General features: G+C 48.4%; 1 protein-coding gene across 3 annotated transcripts in view; it reads left to right on the top strand.

Annotated features, from left to right (window-relative positions):
- Positions 1 to 53: 53 nt before the first annotated feature.
- The window catches only part of PPP3CC (protein phosphatase 3 catalytic subunit gamma), a 27640-nt gene continuing 12051 nt past the window's right edge, over positions 54 to 15642 (top strand). For 2 of the 3 annotated variants that reach the window (XM_033519444.1, XM_033519443.1), the window contains exons 1-4: positions 57 to 128; positions 7708 to 7905; positions 8138 to 8262; positions 14130 to 14241. In XM_033519444.1, the coding sequence (XP_033375335.1) occupies positions 7878 to 7905; positions 8138 to 8262; positions 14130 to 14241 (265 nt within the window). In that variant the 5' untranslated portion in view covers positions 57 to 128; positions 7708 to 7877. Of the gene's footprint in view, positions 129 to 7707; positions 7906 to 8137; positions 8263 to 14129; positions 14242 to 15642 lie in introns of all 3 variants that reach the window. The other variant, XM_033519442.1, reaches the window with a different exon arrangement.

Below are 15642 nucleotides of genomic sequence, written 5' to 3'. Positions count from 1 at the left end.
TTCCTTTTCCTCCCCCTTTTTCCCTCTTCCTTTTCCTCCCCCTTTTTCCCTCTTCCTTTTCCTCCTCCTTTTTCCCTCAGGCTTCACAGCGACTCCCTGCAATTCCACCAGCAAGAAGAAGACACCAGGTTTGTTGAGTGATGATTTTTCTGGGATTACCTTGATTTTTAACCTCTGGAAAGTTTGTAGAGGTGGAGGGTTTCAGAGAGAGGTTTTCCAGACTGGAATTGCAAGTTTTTGGGCTCTCCTCAGTGAGCTGGCACTTGGTGATGTCCAGAGCCCACATCCCTGGCAGAGGACTGATTAGCTCAATGACAATCCCAGGAAAATCCTCATCAGTGCTGGTCATTAGGAGCCAAATCTGAGCTGGAAACTTGACGAACCTTGCAAATGTGGCTTTTGTCACTTCAGGGAGGCTGAGGACGCTCTGGTGCCCACTGAGAGCATTTCTGAGGTCTCTGATCCACAGGGAGCTTTGGCAGGAGCAGGAGCAACACCACGGATCCAGGTCTGGGTTCAGCTTCATTCCAGGATCAGGGCAGGATCTGGGGTGTGAGGAGCCCTGGCTGCCACACCGGGAAGGCTTAAGTCGCCTCAGTTCTAATTAAATACTCCCGGGTTTTATCCTGCCGGGCTCCACTGGGAGCAGAGTTCCAGCTCCACCTCGTGGGACCGTCACCGCCGCCTCTGGAATTGGCAGCCGTGGCAAAACCTTGGCCCTCAGCTCTGCTGGGGAATCCTCCTCAGCAAAGGCACCTCAGTTTGTCCTGGCCTCACTGTTCACTGGCCAAAATCCCAGCAGAACCAGGATAGTCACCTGCTATCCCAAAGATTTTAGGGAGCTGTGAGCACAGTTTAGGGAGCCGTAAGGTTTCAGCATGTATTTCTTCCCTGTGAGGGTGGTGAGGCACTGGAATGGTTTTCCCAGAAAATCTGTGCCTGCCCCATCCCTGGAAGTGGTGAAGTCTGGGTTGGAACAACCTGGCCTAGTGGAACGTGTGGTGGAATCAGATCATCTTGATCATCACCTTCCCACCCAAACCATTCTGGAATTCTGTGATATTTCCTTGGAGATTCATGGCTGGGCTTGGGTTTGTGTGGTTTTTTAGCCTCTTGGCTCTACGTCCCGTGTTTCCGTGGGAGCCGTGAGCGCGGCCGGGGCTGCACTCTGTTTGTGTTTGCATTTCCATACACAGAGCTGTCACCTGCTTTTTTTAGCCTTAAATGCACCTGGCTCCTGCTCAGCCCCGGGGCCTGCCAGCTTCTCCCAACGTGGCCTCAAATTTTGGGTGTTACTCCTGGAATGACTGGGAGGGAGCTGACGAGGCAGGGACACATTTGCTGCTGGGAATGGCTCCGTTGGTTGATCCCAGCTCTGTTTTGGGCTGACTGTGACTGTCCCCTTCGAAGAAATCATTCATTCAGCTCGTACAATGCAGATATTTTTAGGGTTATTGTGAGGAGATAATTCTGGTTGGCCTACAAAAAGGAATCTGTGGCTTCAGGTGAGGATCAGAGCCAGCTTTCCAAACCGGTAGCGCACTGGGAGGTCAGATTCAGCTCCGAGGAGTTCTGGATAAAACTGGGACGTTATAAACTCCATCCATTCAAAGGAGCTGTTATTCCAAAAGAATTCAGATAACCCCAAATCTCGTGGTCTTCCTGCAGAACTACCAGGGCTGAGAAGCAGAACTCTGGAATTTTTTATTTCTCCTCTATTTGTGAGTCTCTGGAGCCTCTGAAATCTGGAGGTTCCTTACTCGGAGCAAAAAAAAGGAAGATTGGAACATGTAAAAATTTGGGGGAAAACTGGTAATAATATATATTTTAATAAATGGCAATAATAATTTAATAATAATAATTCCTGGCTCTTGCTGCTTTTATACAAGAAGGTGTTTATTTGGTGACTCTTCTTTGATATTAATGTTTATTTTCATAAAGTTTTTCAAAATTTTCAATATTTTCTCAGGTGGGAGGTGATGGAAGCTCCACTTTATTTTTTTCCCCAGAGTTTTTTCAGCTGGAACGAGCACTTCTGTGCCATGGCAGGGTCAGGCTGCCCGTGCCAGCCCTGGAAAAGGACAGATTATTTGTCAGGGCTTGATCCAAGGAAAAGTCAGGATATCAAACACACAAACACACACACACACATACACCTGGTTTTGCCGGTTTGCATATTGGGGGAAAAAAAACCTCCCAGAAACCTTTTAGGGCTTTTTTTTTTAAAAAACAAAAAAAGGCAAAAACATTTTGTGTTTAACGACCAGAAATTCATGTGGATTAATCAGTTTTGGGAAGGATAAAGATTATTCCGTGGAAAATGGGGTGGTTGCTGATAGATAAATAGAGTGGTCATTGGGAGGTGGTGGAATTCCCATCCCTGGAGGTTTCTGAGGAATGCCTGGATGTGGCGCTCAGTGCTCTGAGCTGGGGACAAGGTGGAGATTGGGCACAGATTGGAATCTATGACCTTGGAGCATTCCAAGCTGGATAATTCCAGGATTCTGGGATTCCAACATCACCCAGCTGCTGAGATCCAGCCTCTCCTTGTGACAGTGACGACCATCCCCTGCCTCCAAGGGTTTGTTCTCCATTAATGACTCCAAAAGCTGAAAATCCACCTTTTTCCCAGAAAAAAAAATGTCATTTCCATGGCCTTTCCATGCTGGATTTCTCCACATTTTTCCCTCTGAGCCAGCTCCGTGTGAGCCCCGGACTCGGCTTTGAATAGATGAATGTAGGTTAGGTGTGAATGGGAATAAAATATTGGATAAAAATAACATTGGGCTGTTTGGAAATTGGGAAAGAGGAAAAAAAAAAACCCTTCTCCGCTTCACAGGGGGTCTGGATGGCTCCTGGTGGAGTTTTCCTGGGAATGTTTCTACCTGTGACAGCCCATCCAGCTTTCTCAGTGTCCAAATCCTTGGTTTGGCCCCAGAATGTGCTTTTTTTTTTTTCTCCAAAGTGCATCTCTCACCATCTGCTCCAAGATGAGGAGCAAGCAAAGCAGGGGCTTTGTTTGGATTCACTCCCAGATGTGCATCAGGAGCTCCAGGCAAACCTCTCTGGGGTTTGTTTTTGAGAATTTTGAATCCTGTGGGGTTATTTTGGGGGGATTGAGGGGACACCTTTTTCCTGCAGACCCTGGGAGCAGCGTTTGGCCAGCGCTGCCGCTCCAGGCATGGAGCTCTTGCTCCTTTTTCAGTCATGAATCCGCCTCAGCTGCTCCGTCCAGCCATCCAAGGGACTCTGGGATATATAAACAATCATTTGTGGATCACTTTGTTTTCCGTGGCACTGGCTCTGTCTGGAGCCCAGGCAGCCCTGATGAAACTGAATTTTCAGTGCATTTTAGGGACAGAGGTCGGGAGGAATGGGAATTTTTTCTTCCAGATTTTCATCTGGCACTGAGGGATGTGCGATGCTTGTGGTGGAAAAGCAGCTTTTTCCCAAATTCTTCCATCCTCAGCTATCCATGTCCTCTCAGAGTGTTGCAAATACCCCCTTGCTCGTGGCCTGGCAAATAAAATCCATGTTAATTCGGTGGGAAATGGAACCTTGCCCTGGAGTCCAGCAAAGAGACCCTTTTGACTTTCCTTTTAATTTCCTTTTCATTTTCCCTTGGGCACACCTGACCTTTTAATCCATTTCACACCTGGAACTTCGCTTGCTTTTGTGTCCTTTTGTTTGTGGGTTGGCCCTCAGCACGTGTCCCGTTGGTGGAGCAGCAATTGCCTTTTCCTGGGAGCAAGTTTGGATGCCCTTGGTGGAATTATAAACCCCAGACCTGCAGATTTCACTGTTCAAACAGTGCAGCACTCGGGTTTGTGTGCAGAGGGAAGGTGGCACAGAGGTCACAGGGTTTAATTTTTGGAATGCTGTGAGTGTTTTATCCATCATTTTCACAAATTATTTGGGAGCTGGCTCTGAGGATGAGCTTAACCTGCTGTGTCTGTACTGCCTGGGCATTCCAGGACCAACCGTAGAATTGTGACAGGAGCAACGGGTTTGAGCTGAAAGAGGGGAAATTTAGGGTGGATATACAGAAGGAATTCTTCCCTGTGAGGCTGGGGAGGGGCTGGGATGGAATTCCCAGAGAAGCTGTGGCTGACCCTGGATCCCTGAAGTGTTGACTGGAGCTTGGAGCAACCTGGGATAGGGGAAGGTCCTTCCATCCCAACCATTCCATAACTCTGAGGGTTTTTTTGTAGGATAAGGAATTACCTCCTCATTTTTCAGATAGGAGCAGGAACTGGCTGAGTCTCTCCACCCTTCTCAATGCCCTGGAGGTACAAAATTCCAGGTCAGTTTGCTCTGAGGGCTGTTCCCACTGTAGGAGAGCCCAGCCTGGCTGCAGGAGAATCTTCTTCCTCCTGTCCAGGAGAATTGAGCATGGATAAGGATAAAATTGAGATCTTGAATTAAAGTGGCTGAATTAAGTGACTGAAGCCCTGGCAGAGCCAAGGAGGAGCCGGTTCCTGGTTGTGCCCAGCTCCTTGTGGGAGTGGAGCTGTGCAAAGCCAAGGAGGGAACTTACATAAAAGTTCTTGGCTGGAGCCTCAGATTTGATCTTGCATAACTTTGCTCGCTGGGGCTACCAGGAAAAGGCAAAGCCAGGAGCTTCCTGTGGATCTCTGGATGGGCATCTTTGCTGAGCTCTGCAACCCCATTTCTGGGGCTTTTCACTTCCTTGGGGTGGCTCCAGAGGTGTTGGCTGTGCTTGAGAGCCTGCAGTGATGGGGAATATGGAGATGAATGGTTTCTGTATCTCTGTTCTCTTCCTTGGAAATCGTTTGCCCTCCAAGTGCTCCCTGGCTCCCTTTGGAGTCAGATGCCAGGACAACCACAGGGTTTGTAGTACTTACAAATCGTTTTCCAGCCTCTCAGTGTTCCAAAAAACCCCTCGTTCCAAGTCCTGGACCCGCATTTCCACCCAGCTCCTTTTGCCCTCCCTCATCCCAGCTGATCCTGTTGGTGTCAGCCCCAAATCTTCCCTCATTTCCTCCCGCAGCACTGCCAACCTTACAGTGACCCAGAGGGGAAAAATCCTGCAAAATGCTTTTTTATCCATCTCCAGAGACTTCTTCTTTTTTTTTTTTTTTTTCTTTTGGAGCAGAGCTGAGCTGTGGATACAGTAAAAGCTCTGCTCCAGCCCATGTTGGTTTAAGCAGGCCTGGTTTAACCCTCTTTAATTGGCAGCTTGGTGGGGAAGGCTCTGGAGCGTTCCAGGCACGTGGGACACCGGAGCACAACTTCCAAACGGATCGATGAAAGCGGGGCCACCTCGTTGCAGGCACCAGCTCCCCTTTCATTAGAGCCACTCCTGCAGTTCCTGTGATTTGAAAATTGATGTTCAGCTGTAAAGAATCTCTTGTGCCGCCTCTCTTCGTTTCCTCTGGGGGTTTTCAGGGTAAATTGCTGCTGGATTTGCATTTAAAAGGGAGCGGTGGCACTGCTGTTCTCACTGTGTTATTTGACCAGCTCTATCCTGGAAAGTTCAACATATTTTGGCATATCACAGGGTCCTTCAGGTTGGGAGAGAGCTCCAGGATCACCAAGTCCAAGCTGTTCCTTATCTCCACCTTGTCACCAGCCTAGAGTGCTGAGTGCTGTGCCCAGGTGTTCCTTGGACACCCCCAGGGATGGGACTCCAAACCTCCCTGGGCAATTCCTTCCTTTATTTAACAGCCCTTTCCATGGGGAAATTCCTGCTGCTGTCCACCCTGAGCCTCCCCTGGCCCAGCCTGAGGCCGTTCCCTCTCCTCCTGTCCCTGTTCCCTGGGATAAGATCCCAAATCCCCTCAGCTGTCCCCTCCTGTCAGGGAATTGTGCAGAGCCAGAAATTTCCCCCTGAGCCTCCTTTTCTCCAGGCTGAGCCCTTTCCCAGCTCCCTCAGCCTCTCCTGAGTCTCCAGCCCCCTCCCAGCTCCGTTTCCTTCCCTGGATTCACTGCAGCCCCTCAGTGAGGCTCCCAGAGCTGGACACAGCCCTCAAGGTGTGGCCTCACCAGAGCAGGGTCTTTGCAGGGTGATGGATCAGGACAGGGATTTGATTTGATTTGATTGGATTTGATTTGATTTGCATCCCAGGTATTTTCCATCCCAGCTGGATTCCAGCTCAGTGTAAATCTGCCTTCCAGCACGACACGCTCCCAGGAGAAGTGGAATGATGGAAAGATGGTTCATTATCCAGTGGGTGGGCTCCTTGCTCTCAGAGGCTGTTGGAGGTGCTTGCTCAGACACAGATGGATCATTAAAATCCCCATGAAAGGCCCAGTATATTCCAGATTTTGGGATATTTGGGGGATGCCTGTCAAGGGTGAGATGGTGTTTCCAGCTGCCCGCATCCCTACGGACAGCAGAGCTTCCAGCACATTTTGAGGGAGAGTTGTGCCTTATCCCTGAGGCTGGGAGGGTGCTGCCAGCTCCCTGTGGGATCTGCTCTGGGATGAGAGGCTTTTCTTGGAGCTCCATGTGGAGCATCCCAAAACAAACCCCATCCCAGCATCTCCTCATCCCAGCTTGGCTGGAATCATTCAGGTCCTGCCATGACCAGGGGATGCTGACCCCGGAGGGTGAGGAAATCCTGGTTCTGCTGAATTTGAGAGGAAATGGACTCGGAGGATCTGGGAGGATCCCTGGGATAAGATTCCCACCACCCCATGGTTTGCAGGAGCTGCTGGCAGCCAGGCCATGCACTTGGGGCTGTTGCACAGGATTTTATTCCCAGTTCTTCCCAAACATCCACGCCTCCTTCCTGGAATTAATTTTAATTCAAGACATTATACAGCCTTTAAATATTATACCAGGGTCATGTGTGCTCCCATCTTTTTTAAATTAGGCAGGCCTGGGAGAGGGGAGATGAGGAATTCAGATTTTTACTGAAAACTCTGGTTTTTGTTCTGTTTTTTTTACTTAATTTCTGCTAAAGGTCACCTTCTCCCACACCATTCTATTCCCTATCATGAAATAATGATGATGATAATAATAGTAACAGTAATAATAATAACAGATAATAGTAACAATAATAACAATAACAATAACAATTATAACAATAATAATAATAATAGTAGTAGTAGTAGTAGTAGCAGGTTTTGATGGGCTATTTTTCTATCCAGAATTTAAAACTAAGGATCATGCTGCAAATAGATGAGACTTTTAACTTGACCTTAAATACTGGATTCCATCTAGATTGACAATTTCTAAGTTTGGGGTGAAGCTTTTTGAGGTATTGGGGCAGAGAAGGCCAAATTCAGCTTTTTGGGGGTAAAGCTTTTTGAGGTGTTGGGGTGAAGAGAAGCAAATTCTGCTTTTTGGGGGTTTGTGGTTTCCTGATAAGGAAAAATCTTACATGTTGGTCCCCCTACCTGGCTCACTGGTTCCTGGTTTTCCTGGTTTTGCTGATATTTCCATGGAATCTGTTCTAGGTTCCAACACCGACCGTCCCCTTGGGATCGGGATTGGGATTGGGAGGCAGCTCTAGGATAGGTGCAGGAGGCATTTAGGCCGCACCAAGCGGGATTTTAACCAAGCTGAGTGGTGAATCCAGCAGCTCTGGCAGCTCAGCTCTTTGCTCAATATTTGAGAGCATCATTTTGGTGGAAATTCCATTTCTGGGTGTCAGCTCAAGGCTCGGAAGCAAAGCCTGTCATTCCCTCTTCCCGAAAAGTGCCGTGTTGCTGACTCCTTCCCTTCCCTTGCCTTTCCAGCTGTCCCATTCCCTCCCACGCAGCGGCTCACTCTGAAGGAGGTGTTTGAGGATGGGAAGCCGAGGCTCGACGTCCTCAAGAGCCACTTGGTGAAGGAAGGGCGGCTGGAGGAGGACGCGGCGCTGAAAATCATCAACGACGGCGCCGCCATCCTGAGGCACGAGAAGACCATGATCGAGGTGGAGGCTCCAATCACAGGTCAGAGCTCAGGCCTGGAGTCCTGAATAATGACCAGGGTAACCCCAGCAGGTTTTTTTGCTGTGTTCCTTCCACCCACAAGGTTTTTTAACTCTCCTGAGCTCTCAGAAGAGAGGATTTTGCCGGCGCTCGCTCAGAGCGCGGCCGCACTCTGTTCCTTGCTGCTGTCGTGACCTTGCTTTTCTTAGCGTGGTAAATCTGTCCCTCTTTTGTGCTGTTCTTCCTCCCCCAGTGTGTGGTGACATCCACGGACAGTTCTTTGACCTGATGAAGCTGTTTGAAGTGGGAGGATCACCCAATAACACCCGCTACCTCTTCCTGGGGGACTACGTGGACAGAGGCTACTTCAGTATAGAGGTGACCAAGGGCGTGGAGCTTGGGGGTGCTGGGGCTAAAGGAACCCAAAGTGTTGAACCTCAGTTAAAATACAGCTCAGAATCAGTAAAATACAGCTCAGAATTGAAAATACAGATCAGAATCAGTAAAATTCAACTCATAATCGGTTCAAATACAACTCAGTAAAATACAGTTCAGAATCGGTCAAATCCAGCTCAAAATCAATAAAATTCAGCTCAGAATCAATTAAGTGCAACTCAGAATCTGTTAAATAAAGCCCCTGATCAGTTTAATACCTCTCAGAATAATTAAAATGCAGCGCAAAATCAATTAGATACAGTTCAGAATGAAATAAATACAGCTGATAATCAGTAAAATACAGCTCAAAATCAGTTAAATCCAACTCATAATCAGTTCAAATGTAGCTCAATAAAATACAGGTCAGAATCAGTAAAATGCAGCTCAAAATCAGTTCAAATTCAGCCCAAAATCAGTAAAATAAAGCTCAGAATCAGTTCAAATTAAGCACAATAACATACAGCTCAGAACCAATTAAATCCAGCCCAAAATCAGTAAAATACAGCTCAGAATGAGTTCAAATCCAGCTCAGAATCAGTCCAAACACCAAACCTCGTGCTGGATTTACCCTCCCATGGAGTTGTGCATGGAATGAAAGCAATGCTGGTAACTCACAGTATGATTTTTGGGCAGAAAGGTGATGTCCCAATCTTTGGATCCTCAGGCAGTGACAGTGGAGCAACAGTGATGGGGTTAATGCCTGACTGGAGTGGTTTTAATGTCACTTGGAGTTGTCACTCAGGGACACAAGAGGGACAGTTGATGGTGCCTTGCAGGCAACAGGATCCCACCAGGCAGTGGGAAGCAAATGTTGGAAAAGCTGCAGGATTCAGGATTGAACAGGAAGAGCAAGGGCCACGTGCCTGAGTCGCTGCTTCCCTCTGAAAACCCTGGAATGGGCTCAGGAGAAAGGAACAGAAGTCACCTGGGCTGTGACAGGGCTTTGCAACTTCCTGGGATTCCATGACCAAGAAGTGGGAGTTGTTTTCTGATTCAGTGGATCCCCATGTCTGCTGCTGGCTCAGTGGAGACCTGGGATGGGACAGGAAGGGACAGCTCTTAGCAAATGCCACAAATCCCAAGGGATTGCAGCCATCTGGATCCACAGAGGCAGGGCCAAGTGGAAGTGGAGCGCTTATCCCAGTTGGAAGCAGTGTAAGGAAGGGCTTTTGGAGGAGCAGGGGCCTGAAATGTGTCAGAAATCAGCTGGAATAACAGAGGGAGTGATTTCTCTTGGAAAAAAAAAAAGAGGCTGCAGGAACAGCTGAGCCTCTGGCTCTGCAGAGGAATCTTCCCCAGTGAAAATTTCTGGGGAGGAACTATCAGGGATGAGTGCAAGGGGTTCTTTGAAGGATTCTGCAGAGGATTTAGGGAGAGCAGGGCCGACAGCTTGAGCTCCAGCAGCCCCTGGCTCCCTTCCAGCCCCATGCTCCGGAATCCTGACAGGGAGCCAAGGTGTGACGAGGAGCAGCTTCCAGAGGAGCTGGGACGGATGCAGCAGAGGTGGGGCTGGGGCCGGTGGGATTTGGGGTGGTGCTGGCAGGAGGAGCCCCCCGGGGAGGAAGGGGAAGGACACATCCCACTGCTCCTCTGGTTTGCTCGGCTGGGTTTGTAGTGGGAATGTGTTCACCTGGAAAAGGGATTATATTCCAGAGCAGCAGCTCCTTCTGAGAGAAAAGATGGATTTTTTTTTGTGTTAACCCACAAACCTTCAAAAGAGAGGTGTTGGGCCCTGTGTCTGTGTATGGGTTGTGTAGATCCAGGGTGGAATAGTGCTGCTCCCACTCTCTGCTCTTAGCCCAGGATTGGTCTGACATGGAGATTTGACCCTCAGATCTCCATGCTGGGATCATCACAGAACCATGGAATGGTTTGGGTTGGAAAGGTTAAATCCCATTCTGTTCCACCTTCTGCCTTGGGCAGGACACCTTTCACTATCCCAAGAGTGCTCCAATCCCCATCCACCCTGGCCTTGGACACTTCCAGGGATGAGGAAGTCTTTCCCAGCTTCTCTGGGCACCCTGTGCCAGGGCCACCCCACCCTCACAGGGAAGAAATTCTTCCCAATATCCCATCTAAATCCCCTTTTAGTTGAAATCCATTCTCCCTTGTCTTCTCTGCCTGTGATAATATGGAAGAATTCCAAGAGGATGTATGGCCTTAGTGGTGGGGCAAAAAAAATGTTTTATCTTTTATTTCCTGCTGCTTTTTCCTTTCCTCCTTCCCTTCCCTTTCCCCCCATGTGGGAATGCCACAGATTCCTCCTGGAGAATCCCTGTGATCCCACAGCTCAGGGTGGGCTTTGATGAGCACAGGCAGGGGCTGCTCCAAACATCAGGGTAAGGCAGAATCCAGAAGTTTTCATTCCTATGTGCCTCTCCCTTCCACCAGCACTATGCTGGAAGAGATTCCCACCTGGATACACAAAATCTGCTTTCTGTAGTGAAACAACAGCAGGTTTAGAGTATCCCAGATGGAAAAATATCCAGGTTTTCCTGTGATGTGACCGCTGGGAAGGTGGGGAAGCAGCAGCAGCAGCCTCAGACACCACACAAAATTTGACATCCATGGGGAGGTGATCCAGTGCCTGCCCCGAGCAGCTGGGGGTGTCCTGAGCAGAGCAAGGCATTGGAATCCCTGTGGATTCCTTCCAGATCAGGATATTCCACAATTCCATAAGCGTGACCTTTTAACGGAATAAAATAGGAGGGGATGGTTTAATTGCATCCTGCTGCAGGCAGGCAGGAAACGGTGCCAGCGCAGGGGCCAAGGAGGTGGAAAGGCCAAATATCCCTTCCAGGTGTTCCCCGTGGCTCCAGGTGTTCGGTTGTCCAGGTGAAAGGAGGAATTTGAATTTCTCAGACAAAACCTTTCAAACCCCCCCCCCACCGCCCCTCAAAGCCTCTCAGTTCATCAGCTCAGCTGGATGTCGGCAACAAATCATTCAACAAATTCTTGCTGGGCCTCTGGCTTAGGGAAATTCTCATTTAAAAACATGAATTCCCAGTATAATGAGGCCACGGAGAGTGGATTGGTTGATGGTTTTGTTTTTTTTAAAAGAAAAGAATTGTGAGGGGAGAGGGGAGGGGAAGAAGCGTGTGAAAGCTGGAATGCTGCTGGAAGGGGACTCTGGGAAGGGTTTGCTGTCCCAAACCCTCTGTGACAGCGAGACTGGCTTGTCCCAGATGCCAGCTCCAGGGTGCAGGGCTGACAGGCAGCACGGAAATCGGGATGAACTCCTCCTTTGGGAGATGCTGATGAGGCAGGGCCCTGCTGAAGGATTCCCAGTGGGAAAAATGCTCCTTTCATTAAGCTTTTAGTCCCAAATCCCAGAATGGCACAAGAGAGGTCTGTGATCATGGTAGGGAAGGACCATCCCCACCCCATGAAGCTGGAATATGATGAATAGAATGATTTTGTTAAGTTAGAAAGTAAAACAATTGTTATGACCAGGAACAGAATCCATGGAAAGAGGAATTTTATCAGGAAAAGTGGTGTGGTAATGGCATGCACCTTTCCCAGGCCAGTTCTTCCAATCCAATTATGATGGGACACATGATGGCTGTCTAATCATGGAATTATATGTTAATCTTGATTTAATTCACTTTTTATCCAGAATAATATTAAAGAGATCCAGAGTAATATTAAAGAGATCCAGTCAGCCCTGTCAAGTGGGAGTGAAGGTGGATTTGTGAGCTGGATTTGGGAGTTTGGCCTCTGTTCCCACTCTGGCTGGCTCCATGTGTAAAACTTCCCTACAAATGCCAGATTTTGGGAATGGTGAGAGAGGTCATGGTGGAGGCAGGTTTGGCACCAGCCCCTTTTGCATTTTTGAGGTTGCAAGTCCCAATTCCTCTTGAAATTCCCTCCCTGTGTCCTGCTGAGCTTTCCCTTTCCAAGTGGAGCAAACCCTTGTCTTTGGGCTTCACACCGAGAGGCAGAATAAGGAAAGAAGGAGATTATTTTAGATTATTTAAACTCAAAAAGCTGTGAATGCCTGGATTTGCACCTTGGCTATTGCAAACAGGCAGCAATCAATTCCTGGGCACAGTGCCGGGAAAGGCTGGGAAAAGGATCTGTGCAAAACACCAGGAAGCATCCAAGGCATGTGAGTGTAGAAACTCCCTCATTCCTCATTCCAGCCCCTCTGGAGCCCTCGAGGGTTCTTCAATGTCCTCTACTCCGTGTCCTCCTGGTACCTGGCAGTCCCCACATCCTTGGGACATCCTCCAGCCACAGGGCATGGTCGCTCTCCATATCCCTGGCGTGTCCAGCTAGAATTGTGGTACCAAATTCAACCCCATGTTGCTTTAAACCCCTTCAAATGTGTTTTAAAATCTCTCTTCTGCAAGCTGCCAACCTTCCATACATCCCAAACCCTCCCCTATTGATGCTGTATCTCTGCCTTGCTTTGATGCCAGGGCTGGTTCTTCCTCCAAGTCATTTGTTTCATTTATAGCAACTTCCAAGTTCTCCTCCCAGCCCAGAAAAGTGACATTTCGCTTGCAAACACAGGGAGGTTAAAGCTTTAAACCCCAGAATAATTATAAATGGTTTTGTTGGGAACATTCCTCCTGGTAACAGATGCAATAAAACATGATTCTGCTACTGGCCTTGGCCCCGTTCTCTTTTGGAATTCCCAATTAATCAAGTTGTTAATGTGGGGTTGAATTCCAAGTGAGACACAGGCAGTGCTTTACAGCTCCTCAGGGTTTTTGGGATCAGCTGGGATGATTCATGCAGAGCTTACCTTGCAGGTTCAGTGCTTAAACACCACCAGATCTAAGCTGGCTGTGCTGGGAACCAACTGGGAACCAACTGGGAACTGCTTCATTTGGGTTCTGGAGGTTGTTTCCAGCTGGTTCCCAGGGATCTGTGCCCCAGATCAGGAACGTTGGAGGGTGTAAAACAGACTTGGTGGTGCTTCCTGTTCCCCAGGCATATTCTGCAGCCTGTCAGCCTCCAGGGTAAGCTCCCATTAGAGACTTCAATCCAGATCCTGGAGCTTGCTGTCGTTATGGATTGTCCTTCCAGCACTCCACAGCAACGAGGGAAATGTGATAACATTTCCCCATGTGAGATAACGGCTCTGCCGCTGTCAGTGCTGAGCACACCGGGGTGACTGAGCCCTCCCTGCCTCCCAGCCCTTCCCTCAGGCTTTTTTTGGGAATCCAGCATGAAATATTTCTGCTAAAAAGCCCCGTTTCAGCCTGACTTTGGTCTGTGCCTCATCAAAGGCACTGGCTTTGCAGGTGTTGCTGCTCGCGGAGGGATGTGGAAAGCCCTTTTCAAAGCCAGTGAGCTTTGCTAAGCTAAGCTTGTTTTTTGGGCTCAGCTTTTCCTGTTTTGAGCTTGAACTTCACGTGACTGTAGTGTAAGCAGAAAAAACAGGGTGGGGGAAAATGAGTGGGGAAGGTGAAGTTGAATTTTCCGTGTGTTTCATGAACAAATGTCTGCCTGCTCCTCTCACTGGTTTCCATCCTGGTGGAACATCTGGAGCAAACAGCTGGTTCTGCTTTGCTGCTCTGCAAAAGGGGTTTTTTCCTTTGGTTTGTGCTGGAAGCAAAGCTGCCCCCACCCAGCCCCGAGCTGCTTTCTGTTGGCTACAACCTCATTTGTCACTTCTCCAAGTCAGCCCTAATATAGAGAAATCCCAGTGGCTTTTCCCCACTTGGCCAGGAGAAGATCCACTGCCCATTATGGAGCTGGGTTCCACTTTGGGTGTCTTCCCAGAACCTCTTAGTGCAGTCTCAGGCTGATGAGTGTCCTGGGAAAGGATTTTATGACATCCCTGCTTGCCTCTCTTGCAGTGTGTGCTGTATTTATGGAGTTTAAAGATAAATCATCCCAAAACGTTGTTCCTCCTTCGAGGGAACCACGAGTGCAGGCACCTCACAGAATACTTCACCTTCAAGCAGGAATGTAAGTATCAGAAGTGGGAGAAGGATTTGAATCCATTTAAATAATACATTTTAAAATGTATTTTTTAAAAAAAGGTGTTGTGAGAAGGCGTGGGCTTCAATTTTTGTACCTCTGAGTGGCATCAGAGCTGTAAAAACCTGTTGTCTTGTTTTCCTGCTCTTCTGCTTCAGCCCCTGCTATAAAAAAATACCCCAAAACCCAAATCTTTAAGTTCTGCCAAGTGCCAAATGTGGCCTTTTGGTTTCAAAGACAGAGTGTGGATGAAAGAAATGGGAACACTTCTCCCCTGATGAGCCAGGCACACACATCCTCCCCTCCCTGACTTCCAGGCCCAGCAACATGTAATCAGTGCCAAAAGACTTCCAGCTCCAGATTGTGCAGCTGGGATCAGAGATTGCAGTTGGGAACGGGGGAAGGATTTGCTCCTCCCTGTTTGCACTGGGGAGGATCATTTACCTTTCAGATTGTTTTTGCAGTTAAAAGATGTGTTTGTGCACAGCATTTAAATATTTTTAAAGCAATGATGAGGAAAGGTCAGGGAGTGATGGGTGAGTGTCATTCCAAGCAGTAAAAGAGGTGGAGAACTCAATGCAAAGCTCCTTTAGGGAATTCTTGCTCAAGGACCCAACCTCAAGAGATAATTCTGGGCAAGGCACGAATCCAATCTTTATCCCATCAGCTCTGGGTGGTGTTGGATGGAGGAAGGCTCAGAGGGGCTGAGTCCCTGTTCTGTTTGCTCAAGGATGTGCTGGAAAACAACCCCCAGCTCTGTGCTGGATGCTGTGTCCATCACCTGGACACAGGTGAGCTCCTGCTGAGCTGAGCCCAGTCTGAACCAGGGGATAGGGTTGGGTTTTTCCCTTTGGAAAACAGGAGGTGCTGCTTTTCCCTGAGAACCCCTGTTAGTGTCTCTGAAAAAAGCATATTTCTGAGCATATTTGAGGCTTGGAGTAAGAGCAAACTGCTTTGGAAAGGCTGTGAGTAATGTATGGGAACATCCTCATCCCCTCTGCCCGGGTGAGTCATCGCTGGGATCGGCGTTCCTGAAAGATCCAGTGGGAAGGAAGATCCATTTCTGTGGGCAAATCCTCTCTCCCAGGACCTGTGTCCAGCTGGAAAGGCAATTCCCAGCCTCCATGGCTGTGTGGTGCTGCTGTGCCAAGTTCAACACTCAAGATGAGTCCAGAGGTGCAGCAGGGCTGTGGGGAAGTGATGTAGTGGCTTCATCTGCATCCCAAATTTATTCCATGATCCCAGTTTTCATTATGTGGAAACACCTCATCTCTTTAGTGCTGATCTCAGTGCAGGTGTTTTAGAAAACAACTTGAAGGGACATGAATATTGTCCAATTCCAGATTAAAAAAAACTTTTCTTTTACATATCCAACAATTTTCCAAGTCA

This window comes from Parus major, chromosome 22, assembly GCF_001522545.3.
Source record: "Parus major isolate Abel chromosome 22, Parus_major1.1, whole genome shotgun sequence".
Lineage (NCBI taxonomy): Eukaryota > Metazoa > Chordata > Aves > Passeriformes > Paridae > Parus > Parus major.
This window is presented reverse-complemented; position numbering and strand designations above follow the sequence as displayed.